Source organism: Symphodus melops, assembly GCF_947650265.1.
Source record: "Symphodus melops genome assembly, chromosome: 5".
Taxonomy (NCBI): Eukaryota; Metazoa; Chordata; class Actinopteri; order Labriformes; family Labridae; genus Symphodus; species Symphodus melops.
Window position 1 is genome coordinate 12,646,933 of NC_136695.1, and position 19,517 is coordinate 12,666,449.

The following is a 19,517-nucleotide window of genomic DNA, read 5'->3' on the forward strand; positions in this document are numbered from 1 at the left end:
GGCATGATCTAAAATTAAAGGTAAATCATTTGTGAAAATAAAAGTGGTCCTAAACAACTGCCATGAGGCACTCCACAACCTATAGCTCTTACTTCAGAAAAACTACCATTAAAATGTACAGTATATTAACAACTCAACTTCTTTCATAATAATTTGTGATCGAGTATATCTAATGTTGCTTTTTTCTAATCAATTTCTCTCATCCAATCATCTGTCATCTGAGTTAATGCTGTAGTTGTTCAGTGACCCTTTTTATATGCTTGCTGGTAACCAGTGCTCTATTCGTTTTTAGAAAAATAATTATGTTTTTTCTCACAGACTATTTTCTCCATCATTTTACTCAAGTTGGGGAGTAAACTACTGTTCTACTATTTTTACCTGTGAATGATTCTTTACTATGTTTTGCAAGTGGTACAATTTTAGCTATTTTCTGTACTTGAGTCTATCAGGTCAATTTGTATAGATTTAGTTAACCCTGGTGGATTATTGGACTGACTCATCGGTCTACCAGACTCACGAAACAACTCCAATTATTCCATCTGAGAATGTTGTTTGTCATGATCCCCTGATATATCAGGAAACGTTATCCACTCTCCATTTTCTGGGGTTATTGTTTAGATTTTTGGATTGTTGCCATCCTTCATCTCGTTTTTTTTGCCCATTAGATTAGCCTGTTTCTTTTTTTTTTTTTTGTCTAGCTCGTCTGCATTCCGGACAAGAGAATCCTTTCTACTTGAAAACTACTGTAAAGCTTTATTTTTTGTACCGTTTTGTTAAGAAAACCACAAGAAACAGTTAGACATGGCCAATCCAGAGGTGTGAATGTACGTTAAACAAAAAACCCAGTTCCCACCATCAACCCATCAATGAGTAAACTGCTGTTTAACATTTGCACATAAAATGTAAATACCAAATAGGCACAGGCATAGAAACTGAATGACATCAACATCTCCTTAAATTTGACACACACAGGGCCTCTGTGGGTTCTCTCCAGGTAGTCTTGCTTCCTCCCAGTCTAAAGACATGCTCATTAGATAAACAGGTGACTCTAAAATGGCCTGTAGGTATGAATAGGAGTGTGGCTGGTTGTGTCTCTAAATGCCAGCCCTGTGATTGACTGGTGAACAGTCGAGGGTGGACCCCATCGCTCACCCAATGGAATGATGGATGGATGAATCCTGAGGCTCAAAAAGCATGTTCAAAGCATTAGCAACAAACTGTGAGAAATATGGTTTTACAGGAACCTCAAAGAACAGTTTAACAGGAGTTTATATTATTGTTCTTCATACTACGGTTTGGATTTGAAAGCAGCCTCATGCAGGACACCTGTCATTTTCAACTAGAGCAGCACAACTTCCTGCAGCCATCTCGTCTCTCTCCTCCTCGTCTTTAAACAATTGTGATGCTTCTCCATGCTGCGTGTATGCAAATGGAGCTCACACAAATTTGTTTATTCAGATTGAATACTTCCATGAATGGATACAGAGAACTGATGAGCTCCTACTTTGGTCAGCTCCTTTTTTGAGATTATGCATTTCTTCAGATTTATAATACGACCCTGCCCACGTGGATTGGCTGCACAATGGTGCAGTGGATACAATGTTGTCGCCTCGTAAAACAAGAAGCTCCCGCAGCTGGAGCCTTTCTGTGCAGTTTGCATGTTCTCCCTGTGGATGCTCTGGGCTTCCTCCCACAATCAAAAACTATGCTTGTTAGGTTAATAATTGCCTTTAAATTGGGAGTATAAATGCTTGTCTTGTTTTGTGCCAGCCCTCTGATTGACTGGCGACCTGTCCAGGGTGCAGCTGGGCGCAAGCCTGAAGGGTATAAGCGGTTTATATAATGGATGGATGATTGGATCTCAAATTGCCAAACTGGAACAGAATTGGCTCATTTTAGAAACATGGAGGACAGTAATGACACACTCAGACTCACTCGTTCTTTCAATAAACAACTTTTATATTTACAAAAGAGCAAAATCCCATCATCACCACATTTTGGTTAAGATCATAGCTTAAGACAGAAGATTCAGTCTGTGCCACAGAGGCTTAAAAAAAATATCTTACACCTGTGTTTAGTCAGACCTGGAAACTGGTTCTCTCTCTCTCACATAGCTCTGCCCTCCACAGAGGAGGGATGGCTGAGAGCACACTCGCTGTGTTTTTAATTACAATGCAATCTGATATGGTGTGACAGACAGAGGGGACAGGAACATAAGAATGTAAATCAACAGTGTGCTGGTGAACAGCTGCAACATCTCTACTCTTGACAGTCTGAGGGAGGAGAAAAGGCAGATGGTGTAAAAAAAAATAAAACATGAGGACAGGAGAAAGGGGAGAAGAGATAGTGCACCATTGCATTAAAAAAAATGTATTCATCTTTTTTTTTTTTTTTTTTTTGTTCAACCTGCTTCGTCAGAGCAGATCCACAGTGTTTGTAAAAGAACTAACGCCAGAGCCTTAAGTCTCTCTGTGCAGGGCTGTCTCGGTTAAAATGCTTTTTTTTCCCCCCATAAATTTACCTCCTGAAATATTGTTTAGGACTAAACATAAATGTGAACAAAACATGTGTTGTAATGTGAAAAAGCAAGCATTTAACCCTGAAACATCAACTGCACAGCCATTTTGTGATCTTGAGAAAACTTGGATGGGGTTTTGGAGGGTGTAGCTCTCCTCTCTCCGCAGCTCATTCCCCCCCCAGACGGTTGCCTTGGCCCCAGACGTATCGTCCTCCTCCTCCTGCCGGGGCCTGTGCTGCTGGTCTGCTGGGAGGGACTCCAAAGCCTGACACCCCTCCCCTCCGATTGGGGAAGAAGCGGTACCTGCAGAGAGGAAAAGACAAATACATACATGCACGGTGAGGAGAACAGATGTGTGAGGTATTTTTTTATTTTTTTTAATGTCCTCTTTGTGTATTAGTCTGAATTATTTTCCTATGTTGTAAACTGTGATCTGTCTGTTTATGTCTCCCTGTGACCAAAATGAGTTTCCCTCCTGTGTTAACTAATTTTCACTCAAAATCTGATACTCAAAGGCACATTGGAATGCAAAAGTGCAAAAATAACAATACAAGGTCAACAATACCCTCTGTTAGTTTAAATAATCTTTCAAATCTAAAGTTGGGGGGGGAGAATCATTTTTACCCCGCTTTTTTTGTATTCTCAAACACACTGCATGTTTAATCCCTGTCCTGTAACTGTCCTCATGCTGACTTTCAAATCAAGCCTGAGTGGCTTCAGCTGAACAGCAGCCTCTGTGGCCCTAAGTGGGAATTACAGTACAATTCTTATTTTGTTCTTGAATCAATTTGGGAAAAACAGATGTTTGTTTTTAAGTTAAAAAAAAGTTATTCAGTCAAAAACGACAACATTTGGAGCAGGTTACACACTGGTTGTCGAAACTGAAAATTAAAGCAGGCACGAACTCCAAATGAAAGAACAAGTTGGAGATGAAAACTTACAAGAACTCTGGCGTGGAGAGGAAGGAGCGCCCTCCCAGGTCCACGGGGTATTTAAACATGAGGAAGAAGTAGAGGTGGCCCACCAGATTCCCCGTCAGTTCATTTACAAACCTGCAGAACAGCAGTAACAATGAGAGACTCAATAAAATGTTGAAAGATAAAAACAGAACTCCAACAATAAGTACACATTCAGTTTTAATACTCAATCATACTGTTAGCTTAGCAGGTCTCAGATCTCCTACTTTAGAATACATAAACAGTCCAGCTCCTCATTTGAAGTGATTTCCCATTTATGGTGCCGCGCTCACAATAACTATAAAAACTACAAAAGTGGACTGTGACAGTCACTGTGAGAAGAAGTTACTCACGATCCTCCAATAATGAAGTTGAAGGCAAGGATGACCCAAGGTAGATAATGTGCCTAGAGAAGGAGCAGAATATACGGAATGGCATTAATATGACACTTTGAATTACCTCCATGATGAGTTATAGGAACACTTCCAATGGAAATAAACATGAGCCATAAAGATCACACAATGACAGCCAGTAACATAAATACATGATTTTTAATACGACAGTGAAATATGAGACACTTATAATGAGATTAGATCCAATTCTATTGGGTGTGATGTGACGAGCGGCGATAAAAACTTTGGCGCGTACCTTGAATCTTGTTCCAAACCAAAAGGACACGATGGTGTCTTTGTTGAACTGAGCCCACACATAGAGCACCGACATGATCAGAGGGATCATCAGCAGCTGAGAACAACAACAACAACACAGCAGTGTAAAAAGACTTCCTCGTTATGATTTCAAAGCTTAGTGTTCAGGTTTTAGTCACTCTCTTTCTGCGCAGTATGACATAAGGTGTTCTGTTTTGTTCATAAACGGAGAGCTCATTGTAAAGCGGTTGGGTTGTTCCTTTAAGCTATCTCTCGAAGCTAACTCACATTCACTGTGCTCACACTAAGTGAGAGGGCTTTTAGGACTGCTGGAGGAATTTAAACATTTTATAAGTGACCTTCATGACATGATCTTTTTGTCCGTTGAGAATTTGACATTTAAAAAAAAAAAAAAAGAACTAATGGTGAAAAAGGCATTTAGAACGCCACGGGTCAAGATATGCATTTACTCCCTCTATCGGTTGTGACTTTCAAAGATGAAGTGCTGACAGCAATACTGTACAAATACTTTAAAGAAAAACTTGAGGTCATATTTGAAATGCACGTCGAGGGAAGTGCATGTCGAAGTTATACATTAACATGCACAGGATCACTGTGCAGTAGAGCGAGAGGGAACACAAGCTAAAGCTAAACCTTAGGCTGCAGTAGCTCAGACTGTAGTGACTTGGGATGGGAAGCGGTGTGAGAAGTATTGATATTGGTCTGGGTGCTGGAGAGGAGCCTGTTCACTCCCCCAGCATTACCAATATCCCCTTGAGCAAGGCAAAAAAACCTGCACCTGCTCATCTCTTAATTAGTGCATGGCCATAGGATCGTATTTAGGCATGTGTGTGAAGTGATTTAATAGGGACAATGTCATTAAGACATTCAGGAAACAGATGTGCTGCATAAAGATTGCTCATCTGAAACTCTTGTCCATTATCTGAGAGTAAAGATAAGCAGATGCTAAGTGTGAACTGAATGTTGATACCACTCTTATCAAAGACATGTGCCAACAGGCCATAATAATAATTATATGCTTTGGGAGAAAAGAAGACATAGGAGGAGCCTTACCCGCATGTTCATCAGCATCCCAACTATCTGAAGCGAGAGTCAAGGACAGAAACTTCATGTGTCCCTAAAAAATACTGCTGGAGAGTAAAGATTATCCCAGTGGGATACTGGAAGGTTACCAGATCAAACCCCTGTGCTGACTGCAAACTGGAATCTGCCACTTCCCTTTTCCTGAGAAAGACATCTAACCCCTGGCAACCATCCCGCAGTTCGATAGAAAACTGCCCAAACTTGTCTTAGACATATGATAGAAGCAGATAATAAAGTGAGCGTGAAACGTCAGGGCTGAACTCCTGAGAGAACCGTTTGGAGATACGAGTCAGGCTGCATTGCTGGTGCTTTGAGTGACCTAGATTAGGTTTCTCTGCTCTGCAGGGGTAGACTGACACTAGGCCACTGGCACAGAGCCACGCTGACATGATGGCACAGTGCCGCAGAGAACGAGAGAGAGAGAGAGAGAGAGAGGCTGCAGCTAGAATGAACGGATTTAAGGTCAAAGTGGACAAACAGGGATAACCTTAAATGTTGTTGTGATGATGGATTGATATTTATGGTATAAACTGAATATTGCGTGTGGTCATCAAAAGGATACAACAATGCAGATCCAGTTAAACAGCAGCATGAAAATATAGTCTGCAGGTTTGCCATCAAATGCTCCTGAAAGACAATATAAACACTCAAGGTTAACATTACATAAAGTGTACTGACTGCATGTATGACAGGGGGAGCGGCCTTACCTGTTTCTAGCCGTGTGGAGTAGTGGTAGAGGAAATACAGGTTCACCATATACAGAAACCCAGTGTTAGGTGTTATGGGGAAAAACAGGGTGGCTGTCACTGGTCTCCAGAGCTGAAACAAACAGAGGAGACGTTATCCTAACAGAAATGTGGTAAGACACTCACAGAGCTGCGTTTGTTCACAGATCAAACTTCTGAGTTCTTCTACAGTGAGATCAGACTGTCTGGTACACATCAGTGGTTTCAGAGATATGAATGGCGACAGCAGACGTTGGATCAGTGCAGTGTTGGAGTGGAGCCTTGAGGGCGAAGGATCATTTCTTATCTTAATACTCAAGTGCAACAACTTATATAGATATGATGTGATTTCTGCTACTAATGTGAAAAATAATTGAAATCAATAAAAAAAAATCTTTAGATAAAGAGGACACTTGAAATGACTTAAGGTAATTTTGGAGCTTATAATATTGTCAGTAATTAGTCGCCTTTGAATAATAATAACATTAACACAATGTGTTTTAATATTTTTCTCGAGTCACAAGGTTGGGACGAAATAGCTTATTTGAGTGCAAAGCAACAACAGCTCTAATACACAGAGGTGAGCAGCTATGCTGTAAGTGTCAGACATGAGGAACACATTTTAACTGTAAGAACAACTGAAGTAACTGTTATGGGTGTCAAATGCAGAGTGCTAAGTAAAGTTTTAAGAGCACTAACTTTTAAAGAAGCAATATGGTAAAGCATAAAAATAATACATTACATTTACTGATCTGAACTTTGTAAAAGTATGGAGGCCTTTTTTTTTTTTTTTTTTTAATTTGCTTCCGAAATAAACTTAACTGAATTAATGTGCAACATAGTTTAAGGAATGGCTATGCATGTTTCTGCATTACGACTGATCATCCCCTAAGTATAACCAGCAACTAAAACAAGAATTTAAATAAAGTGAATTAGGTCAGAAATTAAAATTGTTATGTTATTACAGAGTAAAATTTCACACCACACCATTTAACTATGTGAATCTCGGCGTCAAGCAGGAGGATGGCTGGGGAAAGCTTCTGTAGGGAAATTCAGTTTATCAATAACCGAAGAGCTTTTTTCAGACCGGAAAGACCCAACACAACTTGTCAAAACAACAAAAAAAACCTCTCCACTGTTTGTTATGTAAATCACTGCTTTTATTTCAACACCCCTAAAAGTCAACGCTGCCTACATCACACTCTTTCTAGAAGGATTGTGATAACCTCAGGCCTTATTTGAGTGTTGCTAAATAAAGTGTTGACAGATTCGAGAAGTCGTCTCAGCCTCTGATTGGCTGTCAGGCAGCGGTCGTCTCAGCCTCTGATTGGCTGTCACGCCGCTCTGGCCTCTGCTAGCTTCCTGCTAACAAACTGACTGAGCCACCACACAACAACACAAAGTCAATATCGTCCTCTCCGACGAACAGAGGTGAAGAGAGTTGAGATACTTACATGAAATCTGCTTAAGACCAGCTCCGGGACCAGCATGAGGTTCCTAAAATCAACCAGTCCCAGTTTGCCTACCAAGGGGACAGCTATGGAGGCAGCGAACCAGGTCCGGGTGATGAAGGGGATGCTTCTGAACCAGTCCCCAAGATCTGACATCTTTCCACACGACGGCTGCCGAGCTTTAAACCTAAAAACAAGAACCACGCTCAGAAAAACCACAAATATGAGGGAAAAACTGCACACTCGTCGCTTGGTTTGAGTCAGGACAGTTTACATGACGTGGCTAATCAAAGCTAGCTTTACGTCATCGTGACTGAGATCACATCCGGTTCAGCTCTTCAGAGTAAACTTATTTACATATTTATTTAATATTACAGCTCATGGAATAAATGAAGACTACTTACATTTAAAAGGAGGGGTAACAATGGGAAATATTACTTTCAAAGATTATGCTGATAGTAAAAGGTAAATAAACGTGTTTTTCAGAAAAAATCACTGAAAATCACTGCTATAAGTTAAATAATTCCGTTCATTTCAGATCTAAGATAAATTGTTAAAATATACATCATCTAGCTTGAGCGATAACTATTTTAATTGTTAAAGATAGTTAACTTTGTTTAAGCATCACATCATCATGTCGATGTGTTGTTCTGTCATTAACTCAAAAGATGGTAGAGGCAACAGTAATAGGTATGTTTTTTTAATTTTTATTTTCAGTTGCCGACACGTGAGTGCATTTAATTAGAAGTGATTGACTTATCGCGTACTTTTTATATTTTCAAGTTGCATGTTTGTACTATGCACTAAATTTGAAGGAAAACATCAAACCGGATGTACTTGTATTGTTTGACGGTTTGGACTCCTTAATTATTACCATACTTCCTGTTCAATAACATTATGCAAAAGCTACCACTTCAACATCCTGAGTCAGACAGCAAAGTGCAGAGGCAGGCCAAATGTCGCAGTGAACTTTTCCAAACGCAGAAAGAAACCTGATTATGAAGAATTCATTGGAAAAGCTGGAATTATGTTTGTACAGCAGCCTGAACTATTCCTAATACAGCAGGGATGTAAATTACCCCCCCCCCACCACCGTTTTTTTCATAAAATGTATTTAAAGAACAACAAACAAAGAGTTGTGAAATATTTTTAAACTACTTGGCTACTTCAAAACATCCCGATTCAAAATAAATGGAAATAGGAACACATTTTGTAGGGCTTTGTTATGACAACACAGTTTTGCAAGTGTTAATTATATGATGTACAATTTAATGACATTTCACTTATCTTTCAAGTTCTCAGGAGGATATTAAAATAAACTCAAAGAATTAAGGCATTATTTCAGAGTGATCCAGATGCACCTGTCAGGAGCTTCTACGTGAATATATATAAAACAGTCTGTATTTATAGTGATGCGTTAGCATTTTACCATACCCGTATAGCTACTACAGCTTGAAAAGAAATTTGAAGTTTGGAGGGAACTAATGAGACTTGATCAAAACTTTCGAAAAAGCTTTTAAAACTACAACTCCCACAATGCACGCCTATATTTACCTGCGACGTCAACTTTAGGCGACAAAACAAAAATAGTCCTATGCTCTAAATAATATAAACAATCCCTGGGTGTGAAGTTGAATTCAGCTGTAAGCATTGAGTGTTTCTCAAACATTGTTGAACTCTCCGTGTGTGAACTTTAAGAGTTTAAACGAGTAACTTTAAACTAAATCCTCTGAGTGTTGCTCTTTTAAATTTCGCGCTGTTAGTTCCGCCTGTTAACGGATTAGCATGCTAGCTCGGTAACCATGGCCACGCCGTGCTAACCTGGACAGCAGCGTCAACATTATGTTTTATCGCAGATATATTTTCTGTATATTTCAATACCTGCGCTGACTTCCTCTGAGTTTCTTTTAAAATGGAGGTGACAGACATCGGAAACAAAGAGGAGGGGAAAGTCTGGCATCGAAAACCATCAGCAGGAAAGGGGTAAGAGTTCAAAAGATGAAGATGATTGTTTACTTTCTGCCACATTTATCCGGATAGTGCTGTAAGATTTTTATTTGAAACTTTTTCTTTATAAAGTGAACTGACGAACTGCTAATAAACCCTGACACTTGTTGCACTCCTTGTTCATTCAACCACCAATAGTGTGATAGAAAAACAACAGCAGGACAAGACAGACGACATAGTCCTAAAGAACAGAAAAACCACTGAGAGTTGCACACACTAAATACTAAGAACGAGTATGATCATGTGCTTCGAAGAGAAGAGCTCTAGAAATGTAACTAAACTCATTCACAATACTGGGTTCATGATATACTCTCTCACAATTTATTTTACTAAATGAGACCGTAGACAAATATTAAGTGAACAAACTCATTCAGGGGCTGCTAACCCATCTGTCTTAGTGGTTTAACCTTTTTTTTGTTTTGTTTTTGTTTCAATAAGGGGAGGTGATCGGAGCTTCTCATCGTGGTGTCCATTAAATGCTGCATCATGTTTGTTGTGCTCTTTGTGTAGTTCCCTGTCTTCTCGCAATAATTGCACAGTTTTTGTCTTGTCAATTATCTTTTCTGTCTTTAGGAAGTCAAAATGCTTCCAAACCTCTGATTTAAAAGACGGTGGTGCATCCTCAATTTTAAAATCTTGCTCTGCAGCTGTTGACGCTCACGGTATTATTGGGATTCATATTACAGAGTACCGATGTGAATCTTGACACCTTTAAATCGATTTATGACAATTTCACAATGATTCTTTACATCTCTGTAGAGCACGGCTCTACATGTGAAATAGAACCAAACTAGTAAACAACTAATAACTATTGTACTCTTTAAATGTTCAAACACTTTGAAAACATTGTCCTATAAAACCTGTTTTCTTCAAACGGATGGCACTAAATACTTTTCTCAGTGTTTTATAAAAACATGATGTAAAGGTATTGCTTCCTCTGTCTTTCTTGAGGTTAAAAACGATATCAAAGCTTTGTTAACAATGACACAGTGCTCTATGTTTATAACCCACGCTGAAAAACAGCTGTCTCCAATAAGACCCTTTTCTTAAAAGTATACAAGTCTTTATTTATTAGTTTTGCTGATTCCTTTTTACAACACACTGTTTTCATATTGTTGTTACATATGCCTGAAACCACTGAAGTGGTTAACACTTCCAAAAGAGCCCTTTTTCACAATTTCTGAAGTTTCCAAATGAGAATGACTGTTAAAGTGAGCAGGACTAGATTTAGTTTTTTTTTTTTTTAAACACTTCTGACACGTGGACTGAAGGTAATGTCAGCCTTCATTTGGTGTCTGACACATCGGAAAAGATTGAGGCGGTTGACTTGATGACTTGACGTGATATTCGCCGTCACATGGGGGCAAACCAAGTGTTGTTAATGTTAAGATCATTTCTATTATTCAATCATGCGCATCAGCTTAACCCGTACTGTGACATTCGACACGTCTTCTTCAAAGCATCCTGGCGGTTATTTGTTGTCGTGACGACATTCCAACTGAAAGCATGTCAACACACGTTAGAGAGAAGACTGACTTCCCAACTCAGAAACTGAGACCACCCAGGGAGCACCTGAATGCAGCATGAAGCCTCCTCAGTCATTCACACCACTCATAATGCAACACTCTCCTCCTTCATAGAATCAACACTGATAGATATATTCTAGAAATAGAAATATTCAACCCTGGGTCAAAGACCGAAGTCCTCTGTTGAACAGGCCGACGTGTCTATATCTGCTGCAATGGGCATTTTAACATGAGTGGGTATGTGACTTGAGAGTGAGCACTCCATGTACTGCAGTTTCAACAGCAGAGCTCACAGCTTGTTCAGAACTGACTTTTTTATTATTGTTATGATGAACTCTGTGCGTAATTAATCAATTGGTCAATATGTTAACTACCCTTTGAAGAGGATCTAAAATAATTAACTGTATACATTACTGTATATGATCTTCCTTTCATGCAGACAATGTCATAGAACAACAAACACTGAGTATTTCTGAGGAGGTCCTCTACTGCTGCATCCTGCTGGTGTTGTCATGAGAGAAGCTGTTGCAGGAAAAGCCACATTCTTAGGGTGTATTGTTACCACTAGAGAGCAGCGGTGAGTCCGGTAATGTATCACTGTTTATGTGGGAACCTTCTAACTGTGCGTCTGTTGTTTGTATTCCTCAGTGTGTTAGTGAATATCATCCGAACTGCTCATCAGACGAAGACGGTGCGCTTCCTCCATGTTGCCTTTGACACCACAGGAGAGTCCTTCCTGGCTGGAGATCACCATGGCAACATCTATGTCTTCGACATCAGTAGGAACAGGTAACTGATTCAACTTTTTGTTGACAACTTCTTTTAAATTTCACCGTTGGCTGAAAATGTTTTTGGCATTTTCACAAACGTTGATGATGCACTCACTGTCGTTACTGTTTCCATATCTCTAAATCATTGTTGTGGGAGCCATTATGTCAGTGTGATAAATCCTGAGGTCACCATTTTTACAATATGAGTAGTTTATTGTTGCCAGTTTAGTGGTGGAATATGTTCTAGATGCAGGAGAAACATGTTGTAAACACGTCAGCTGTGTGAAACACTGAGTTATAGTTTATAATATTCAAGTTTATTTATGAAACTTTTAGCCTTACTTCCCGTTAACTATTTTTGCACCAATAATCCCAAATTTCTTTGAGATGTAAATGTACTTGGCAATAAAAAATGATTCTGATTATATTATCACTTCAGTATTTCAGTATACGCTGTGATGTCGTTGTTTTCTCAGATAGTAAAGACCTGGTAGCCACTTCATGTTAGCACATCTCTTCTCTGACCTGGAATGGTTTTAAAGCTAAAAAAAAGACAGCTGCAAACTTTCCTCCTTGGCTCAGTCTGTCTTTTTCACTTACAAGGCCATAACTGCGCACTAACTGATAGGGTTCTTCTTTTCAGATAAAAACTTGACCTTAAAGGTAGCAGCTATTTAACGAAGCATTCTTCCTAATTTTTCTGATGTTGTGTTTTCATTGCTTCTTTCTCTGAGCAGGTTTCGTCTGTTGCAGAAGACGGGACAGGCCTGCACTGCTCTGGCATTCAGCCTCCGCAGGACCACAGAGTTCCTTGTGGCCCTTGCTGACTACACCATCAAGTGCTTTGACAAAGGTAGGACACAATAAAACACCCTTTCATATCTTTAGTAGTCATTTTGTTTACAGAGGTGGTTCAGTGGAACAGATCCCTGTTTTTTGGAGCACATTATGAACAGTCCTCTCTGGTTCTTTTGCTCAGACACGAAGCAGCTGGTCAGTTGGATGCGAGGTCACGAGGGAGCGATCTCGTACATCTCCGTTCACAGCTCAGGCCGCTACGCCATCAGCACGTCATCAGACACGGCTCAGCTCTGGGACCTGGACACCTTCCAGAGGAAGAGGAAGCTCAACATCCGGCAGTCTGTCGGCATTCAGAGGGTAAACATGCACTCGCAGAAAACTGTTCACAAAAAATCAGCTGGATCACAGCAGTAAAGTTATCTTACGTCTGAGGATCGAGGAGGATTCTTTTTTGCTGAATAGTGAGCTGGTTTCTTCTCTTTGAATTGTCTTTGTGGTCCTGAAGTGCACTGCACTGTTTGTTTGTGTTGCAGGTGTTTTTCCTGCCTCTCAGTAACACCATCCTCAGCTGTTTCAGCGATGACTCCATCTTCGCTTGGGAGAGCGACACACTCTTCTGCAAATATCAGCTCCCTGTTCCCGACAGTGGACCGAAAATCTCCTACAAGGCCTTCGCTGTCACACGGTGGGTCTCGCATGTCAAAACCAACCAGTGCTGTAACTTCATTGGTAGAATCGTTGTTGCTATATTTTCAAAACCTGTCATGTACTTGCAGCACATCTTTCTCAAACAATGGTTTACCTGACTTTTGTTGACAGTGATGGTAAGAGCCTTGCTGCGGGCGGGCGCTCCAACCTGCTGCACCTGTGGTGTTTGGACAGCAGACAGCTTATCAGGGTTATTCAGATGCCCACTCAGGTCCGAACCGTAAGACAACTGGAGTTTCTGACCGACAGCTTTGACGGAGGCGCCAGTCAGGTACACCTGCAACCTCCTTCCTTCCAGGAACCTTTTCGTTCTCTTTTTCCGTCTGCTTACCAAACTCTGTATATTTCAAATGTTACCACATCTCCTCTGGAAGCATTTGCACCCTCCTCATGTTTTTTTTCTTGTTTGTTTTTGGTCTCTGTAGACGCTTGGTGTGCTGAGTCAGGACGGCCTGATGCGTTTCATCAACATTCACACCTGCAAGCTGCTCTTCCAAATGGGTTCTCATGATGAAGCCATCACCACAGTGGCAGTCGGTCCCAACGGCCGACACATCGTCGCCATCATGGACAACGGCAGCATCAACGTGTACAGCATTCAGAGTCTGACACAGGAACTGAACAAGGTGAAGGTCAGCTGTGAAAACAATGTGCTGAAGTGCGTTCTGGGAAAAGTTGTGTTCCATTATGGCCTCTTTGGGCAGGGGGTCAGCAGAGAAATGTGAAAGCAGAACATCTAAAATGAACCGTTGCTGTTGTGATTTATGACGCTATACAAACAAAGATTGACTGATTGGTGTTTGTGTATGTATCTGGTTTCCCCTTGTCATGTCTGTCCCAGCCTCCGCCCTCCAAGCTGGCCGTGGTGTCTGGAGTTGAAGCTGATCAGGAGATGTCTAATCTGAGAGTCAAGGTCAGGTCAGACGGCATTCAAAGAGCAGCCAAGAGTTCCGGAAGGCAGACGCAGGTGAAGATACTCAGACCTGCTGCTGGGTCTGCAGCCGAGGATAAAGAGGTAGGAACAACACACGCCAAACTCCAAACACATCTGGTCCATCTCATCCTTTTGTTCAAAATAAAGGACTTTCACTGCGTGTGTTTTGTGTCTCTGGGTAGAATGACCTGCCGGCTGGTCTGAATAAGAAGAGATTAGTTGCTATGCTCAAAGCGTTTGGTGAATATCCTGCTAAATACAGGTAAAGATAAGTCTTGTGGGAGGAGGATTCATCCATAAAGCTGGTTACTTTCAGACCTCATCTGTGTGAAATAAGAGAGGGTTTCCTGTATCTGTGTTGCAGGATGTTTGTATGGCGGTCTTTGTTGTGTCTCCCAGAGAACCTTGCGGCATACAGCAGTCTGACGGATAAAGGCCTTCATTTAGCCTACCTCTCTCTGCAGGATAAATATCCAATCAAAAGTCTCAAGCTACAGAGGGGGCTGCAGAGGTGCCTACTTCTCTTTTTTTTTTTTTTTTTCCCACACAATTACTTTGATGGCAGAATTCCAAAGTTAAAGGATTTTTGCCGTCACATATATGAAAACAAATCTGTCATGTGTTCCTTCTCGCTTCTCCACAGGGTTTTGTCTGCCTTAGCTCACTGGGCGGCCATCTTTGGAGAGGTGGAGTACCTTCCCCTGGTGGCCTTTCCTTTTGTCAAGCTATTCCAGAACAACCCCATGCTCTGCTTCGAGGTGGTGGCCACTGTCCTAGGTGATGATTGGTTGTTGTTATGAAGTGCCATTTCCCATGAAATACCACATTATGAACAATCAGGGTTTTCTGTACTACATCATGATGCTGCTCTGTGGAAGCTTTGGTAAAAGTTTACGCACGTCTTTGAAAGATTTACAAGTTTTGTGGCTTCATTTGCTCTGTGCAATTTGACATGCAAGGAAGAGCCCTGATGTGTTCTTAAGCATAGAGTTACACTTTTTTTTTTTGTACGTCTATTCGGCGTGTGTGTTTTGAAGCAAATTGAAAGTGTTTTTGTTCTGTTGCTCGGTTTTCTAGTAAACTGGTGTCAGCATTGGTTTGAGTACTTTCCCAACCCTCCTCTGAACATCCTGAGCATGGCGGAGAACGTCCTGGCTCATCACGACAAGGAGCTGCTGCAGCACCTCGTGGACTGTGGGATCACCTCGCAGGTTAGCGGCCGCGCACAAAATGTCCTATCCAAAAAAAGGCCACATCCTGATGTACAGATTTAACCTTGCGCTTCTTTATCCGTCCCAGCTCTATGTGTGGCCCCTGCTGGAGACGCTCTTCTCCGAGGTGTTGACACGCGACGAGTGGCTCAAACTCTTTGACAACGTCTTCTCTAATCACCCGTCGTTTCTGCTCCTGGCCTGTGTGGCCTACGTCACCTGCTCTCGTGAGCCCCTGCTGCTCTGCTCTCAGAAACAGGACTATGAGGTAAAAAAAACAACAACCTTTTCCTCTTCTTTGTAATTAAAGTCCCATAAGTTCAAAAAAAAAAAAGTCTCATCTTTCCTGTTTTATTCCCCTTTAGTATTTTTTCCACCATCGTAACAACCTGGATGTGGGAGCGATGATAAAGGAGGCGTACAGGCTCATGGACAGCACACCAACTGACATCCATCCCAGGCATTTGCTGTCTAACTTTACACCTCTGACCAAAGGCCAGTACCCCGTGTTCAACCAGTACCCAGAATTCATAGTGGAGTACCAAAGCCGGGAGAGGGAGAAGATACGGCTGCAGGAGATGGAATATCTCCGCGAGAGGTGAGATAAGTGTTTGACAAAAAGCACATTGTTGAGCTCAAAGCACATTTCATCCTTTTTCACAGACACAAGTCATGATATGTGTGTTTGTGCGTCACCAGGCAGGAGGTGTCAGCCCTGCGTGCCGATTTTGTGCGTCGACACGCTGAAGAGGAGACCTATTATGCACAACAGGTAGGTCTTCTGAATCCTATCGAAGCAGAAACTCTTAAAAGTGCAGTTCTCTGCAGGCTTCGGAAAAAGATCGCCTGAAATAAGAAACCAAGTGAACTGAATTGTCTTCTGCTTGATTTTTAAACGCAGGAGCTGCTGGGGGAGGCAGAGGAACAGCGCAGAAACATTCTGGCACAAGAGGAGAAAAAACTAACGCAGCAGAGGGCAAAGTAAGATGCTTCCAACCGAATACAAATACCTGTTATGATATATAAAGCTGTTATAAGGCAGACTTGTTCACGGATACTGCTCCACCCTCTGCAGGTTGGCTGCCATGAAGAGAGAGCTGAAGGTGAAGGAGTTGCAGCTGCTGGATGCTACCAGAAGGCGTTTCCTCAAACATCAGCAGGACCTGAGAGCCTCACAAATCAAAGGGTTAGAGCAGGAGATCAGCAGAAAGGTGAACACGACCTGGAGCTCTTTCACACATGTTCAATGATGGGTCATTTTCAGACACTTCTCACAAAGAGGGGTTACTCGTAAAGAAATACCGTGATGTTGTTACTGTAATTCCGGTCACAGTTTAGACAAAGCTCTCTGTAGTGACCATCATGTTGCAGCGCTGACTCAGCAATAATCCCCATGCTTTGCTGCAGATGGATCTGCGGGAGCAAGAAACTGCAGCAGCAGTCCAGGATCTAGAAATCAGACAAATGGAGATGGAGGCTCAGAGGAGGCGACTTGAACAGGTGACAAATATTCAACCATCATCCTCCTTTGTTAATTCATTGCTTATTGATTGTAGCTTCATTTATTTCCTCACAATTCCTCAGAAGGACCTGCAACTAAACACCAATTGCACCATCTAATGCAAACCAAATAAGTACACCTCTGGGTAGTGGGAATTCCTAAGGGAGAATTGCACATAATTAAAATATAGTGTTCAACTATAAACTTATAAACGCAACCTGAAGTTATTCATTTGGATGTAAAACAATGCATTTCTAAGCTGTGATCACCGTTGTTGGGTTGTAACCACTGTTTCCGTTTATCTGTGTCTTCCATTTCCCTCAGAACCTTTTAAAAGAACAGGAGCGCCTCGGACGAAGGGTGGAGGAGGAGGTGGCGATGAGGCTGAGGGGAGCAGAGAGGGAGGAGGAGAGCTACACAGAACTGCTACACAGCACAGAGACCAACATGCAGGTTAGTCATACATCTTGCGCTGGTCCAACAGTCCATTTCATCAAAAAGCTGCACAGTCCTCCAACGTCTGAGCTGGGCACAGATACCGTCTCCTCTTGTTTCCATTGACCTTGTCTCTGCACACACAAACAGGCTCTGGAGGAGTCCCTGGCGGAGGCGTGCCAGCTGGGCTTGGACTCGGACTGGCAGAGAGAGGTGGCGGAGCGGTTGCAGCAGGTGGATTCCAAGCAGGAGAAGAAGAGAGAGAGACTGGCAGAGCTTCACAGACAAACCCTGGCAGAGGAGGAGAGACTGGCTGACACCATGAGAGATGTGGCAGGAAGGAAGGTGAGAGCAACAACAGAATGTTTGTCAACACATTCACTGACAGAACTGAGGCAATCTATCACATACGTTTGTGCACCAAAGCACTGAGACTTTAAAAAAAAGTATAATTGTATTTTTCCAGCATTACAAAACATCATGACAAAATCTCAGTGCCTAAAATATTAAACATTACTGAGGACAATTTGCTCGATTTTGAACAAAGAAAAATTCCTAAAAAAAATGTTAATTTTCAGTGGGAGGACGTGATGAGAAGCAGAGCTCAGTTACAGGAGCAGCAACAGCCCCCGTCTTCAGCACACACAGGTATCTAACACACAGCGTTCCAGTCTGTGGCTGCTGAGTTAAACGGTCCGTTATGAGGACATGAATCTGATGTTACAGTGTTTGCCTTTGCCAGATGCACAGAGACCCGGCCCTCATAGACCCTGTGTCACTGTGTGTGTTGGAACCAACACTGCTGGTCCAACAGTCAGACCCAACCCCGCCTCCCCGAAGCAGACGGAAACCAACATGACGTGTCTGAACAGTCGTTCACCTACAGAGAGCACCTCCACCGTCTGTAAGTGATCGTAGACGGGATCTTTGTAAAAGAGGTCATTCACATGGGTTTGGTTGTTTTCTTTGTGGTGGAAAGTATGGCTGCTCAAGGCTTTGTTGTGTCATCACTGGCAGTTGGGTGAATTTACATTTATATAAGACTAGAAAAATCCTATTTTTTTACCTACAGTCTTGCTTATTGAATGTATTTAAACCAAGAATCCATGGCCAATTTCTCTAACAGTCCACTGGCCTTAGTGTTGAAGCGCTATAATAAAACCCTTATTAGCCAGAGTATTGTGTCAATAATGTTTCCGTCTTTTCCTTTTTTCCCTGTCAGTGTCTCTGGATCGAGGCCGGGCCAAGCTGGACAGCAGCGAGAGAGAGCTGCTGAGGGAAATCAGAGAGCTGAGACTGAAACTTGCAGCCAGAGCGAGAGAGGGCAGCTCAGCCTCCTCACAGTCTGTCCAGACAGTGTCCTCTGTCTCTCAGTGACCACACACTGCTCTGTGTCAGAAAAAAACATCTTCTTGTCTCGAGTGAGCTACGAAAACAGAAACACTGACTCAGACTGTTACCAAAGTGCTTATAGACTGTCCTTACCTCCTCCTGTAACCACCGATGAATAATGCAACCAAGGTAAAAACTAAAAAAAACAGATCTTATGTAGATGTGACTCTTTCACTTTGCCTGGTCCCTTTTTTTTTTTTTTTTTTTTTTTAGAAAGGTACAGATTTCTAAAAAAATCGATTTCGACTGTGTTGGTGCTACATGGATGTTTAGCTAGGGTAGGTATCTCCAAGCATACGAGGCTCCTCAAGACACAACAGTTCTATTTAAGGTCACAAAGAAGAAACGGATCATAGTGTCGGCTGAGTGTCCAAATCTTTGTCTGCTCTTTTTTTCTATAGTGCAGAGGGATATTTTCATGTATTTCCAGTCATGTTCACTTGTAAACTATTTATTCATTGTTGTGATTTTTTTTGTCATAGCAGCAATGCTCTGTTTTTTATTGTAATTAATTTTATTTCACTGGCTTTATTTAAATCCTTTTTTAAATAAAGGTGTTTGTAAAAAAAAAAAGTACCGGTAATCTGTTTTTTGGGGTTTTTAGATGCACGTTCATTAATAATCTCTGTATTCTTAGTAAGTGATCATAGCAGTCATTTTATTAAATGCAGTTCTCCAGACTTTTTATTGCCAGTTCAAATATGTTCTCAATGGAGGCTTGGACTTTTGTTAACACTAATCAATCTCTGTAGACACGAGTCATAGACTAGATGAATTATAGCACAATATACAATATGCAAATCCAGTTTACAGCCTTTATCTGTAAGCTTA

General features: G+C 41.5%; 2 protein-coding genes across 2 annotated transcripts; one reads left to right on the top strand and one right to left on the bottom strand.

The window, feature by feature from the left end:
* Positions 1-1,938: 1,938 nt before the first annotated feature.
* On the bottom strand, positions 1,939-7,713 carry derl1 (derlin 1). Its single transcript, XM_079343735.1, has 8 exons — positions 7,405-7,713; positions 5,933-6,044; positions 5,788-5,852; positions 5,196-5,222; positions 4,123-4,218; positions 3,828-3,880; positions 3,460-3,570; positions 1,939-2,821 (listed from the first exon to the last, which is right to left on the bottom strand). The coding sequence occupies exons 1-8, from the start codon at positions 7,555-7,557 to the stop codon at positions 2,686-2,688; spliced, it is 753 nt and encodes a 250-aa protein (XP_079199861.1). The 5' UTR covers positions 7,558-7,713; the 3' UTR covers positions 1,939-2,685.
* A 498-nt stretch (positions 7,714-8,211) lies between these two features.
* On the top strand, positions 8,212-18,868 carry tbc1d31 (TBC1 domain family, member 31). The gene is made up of 23 exons (XM_079343719.1): positions 8,212-9,384; positions 11,583-11,723; positions 12,442-12,557; positions 12,684-12,862; positions 13,039-13,190; positions 13,325-13,484; positions 13,639-13,839; positions 14,055-14,228; positions 14,330-14,409; positions 14,512-14,658; positions 14,791-14,924; positions 15,225-15,358; positions 15,447-15,626; positions 15,724-15,956; positions 16,058-16,130; positions 16,260-16,339; positions 16,434-16,569; positions 16,766-16,858; positions 17,184-17,312; positions 17,445-17,639; positions 17,873-17,942; positions 18,037-18,198; positions 18,517-18,868. Exons 1-23 carry the CDS (start codon positions 9,314-9,316, stop codon positions 18,669-18,671), a joined length of 3,195 nt encoding a protein of 1,064 aa, XP_079199845.1. The 5' UTR covers positions 8,212-9,313; the 3' UTR covers positions 18,672-18,868.
* The last annotated feature ends 649 nt before the right edge of the window (positions 18,869-19,517 follow it).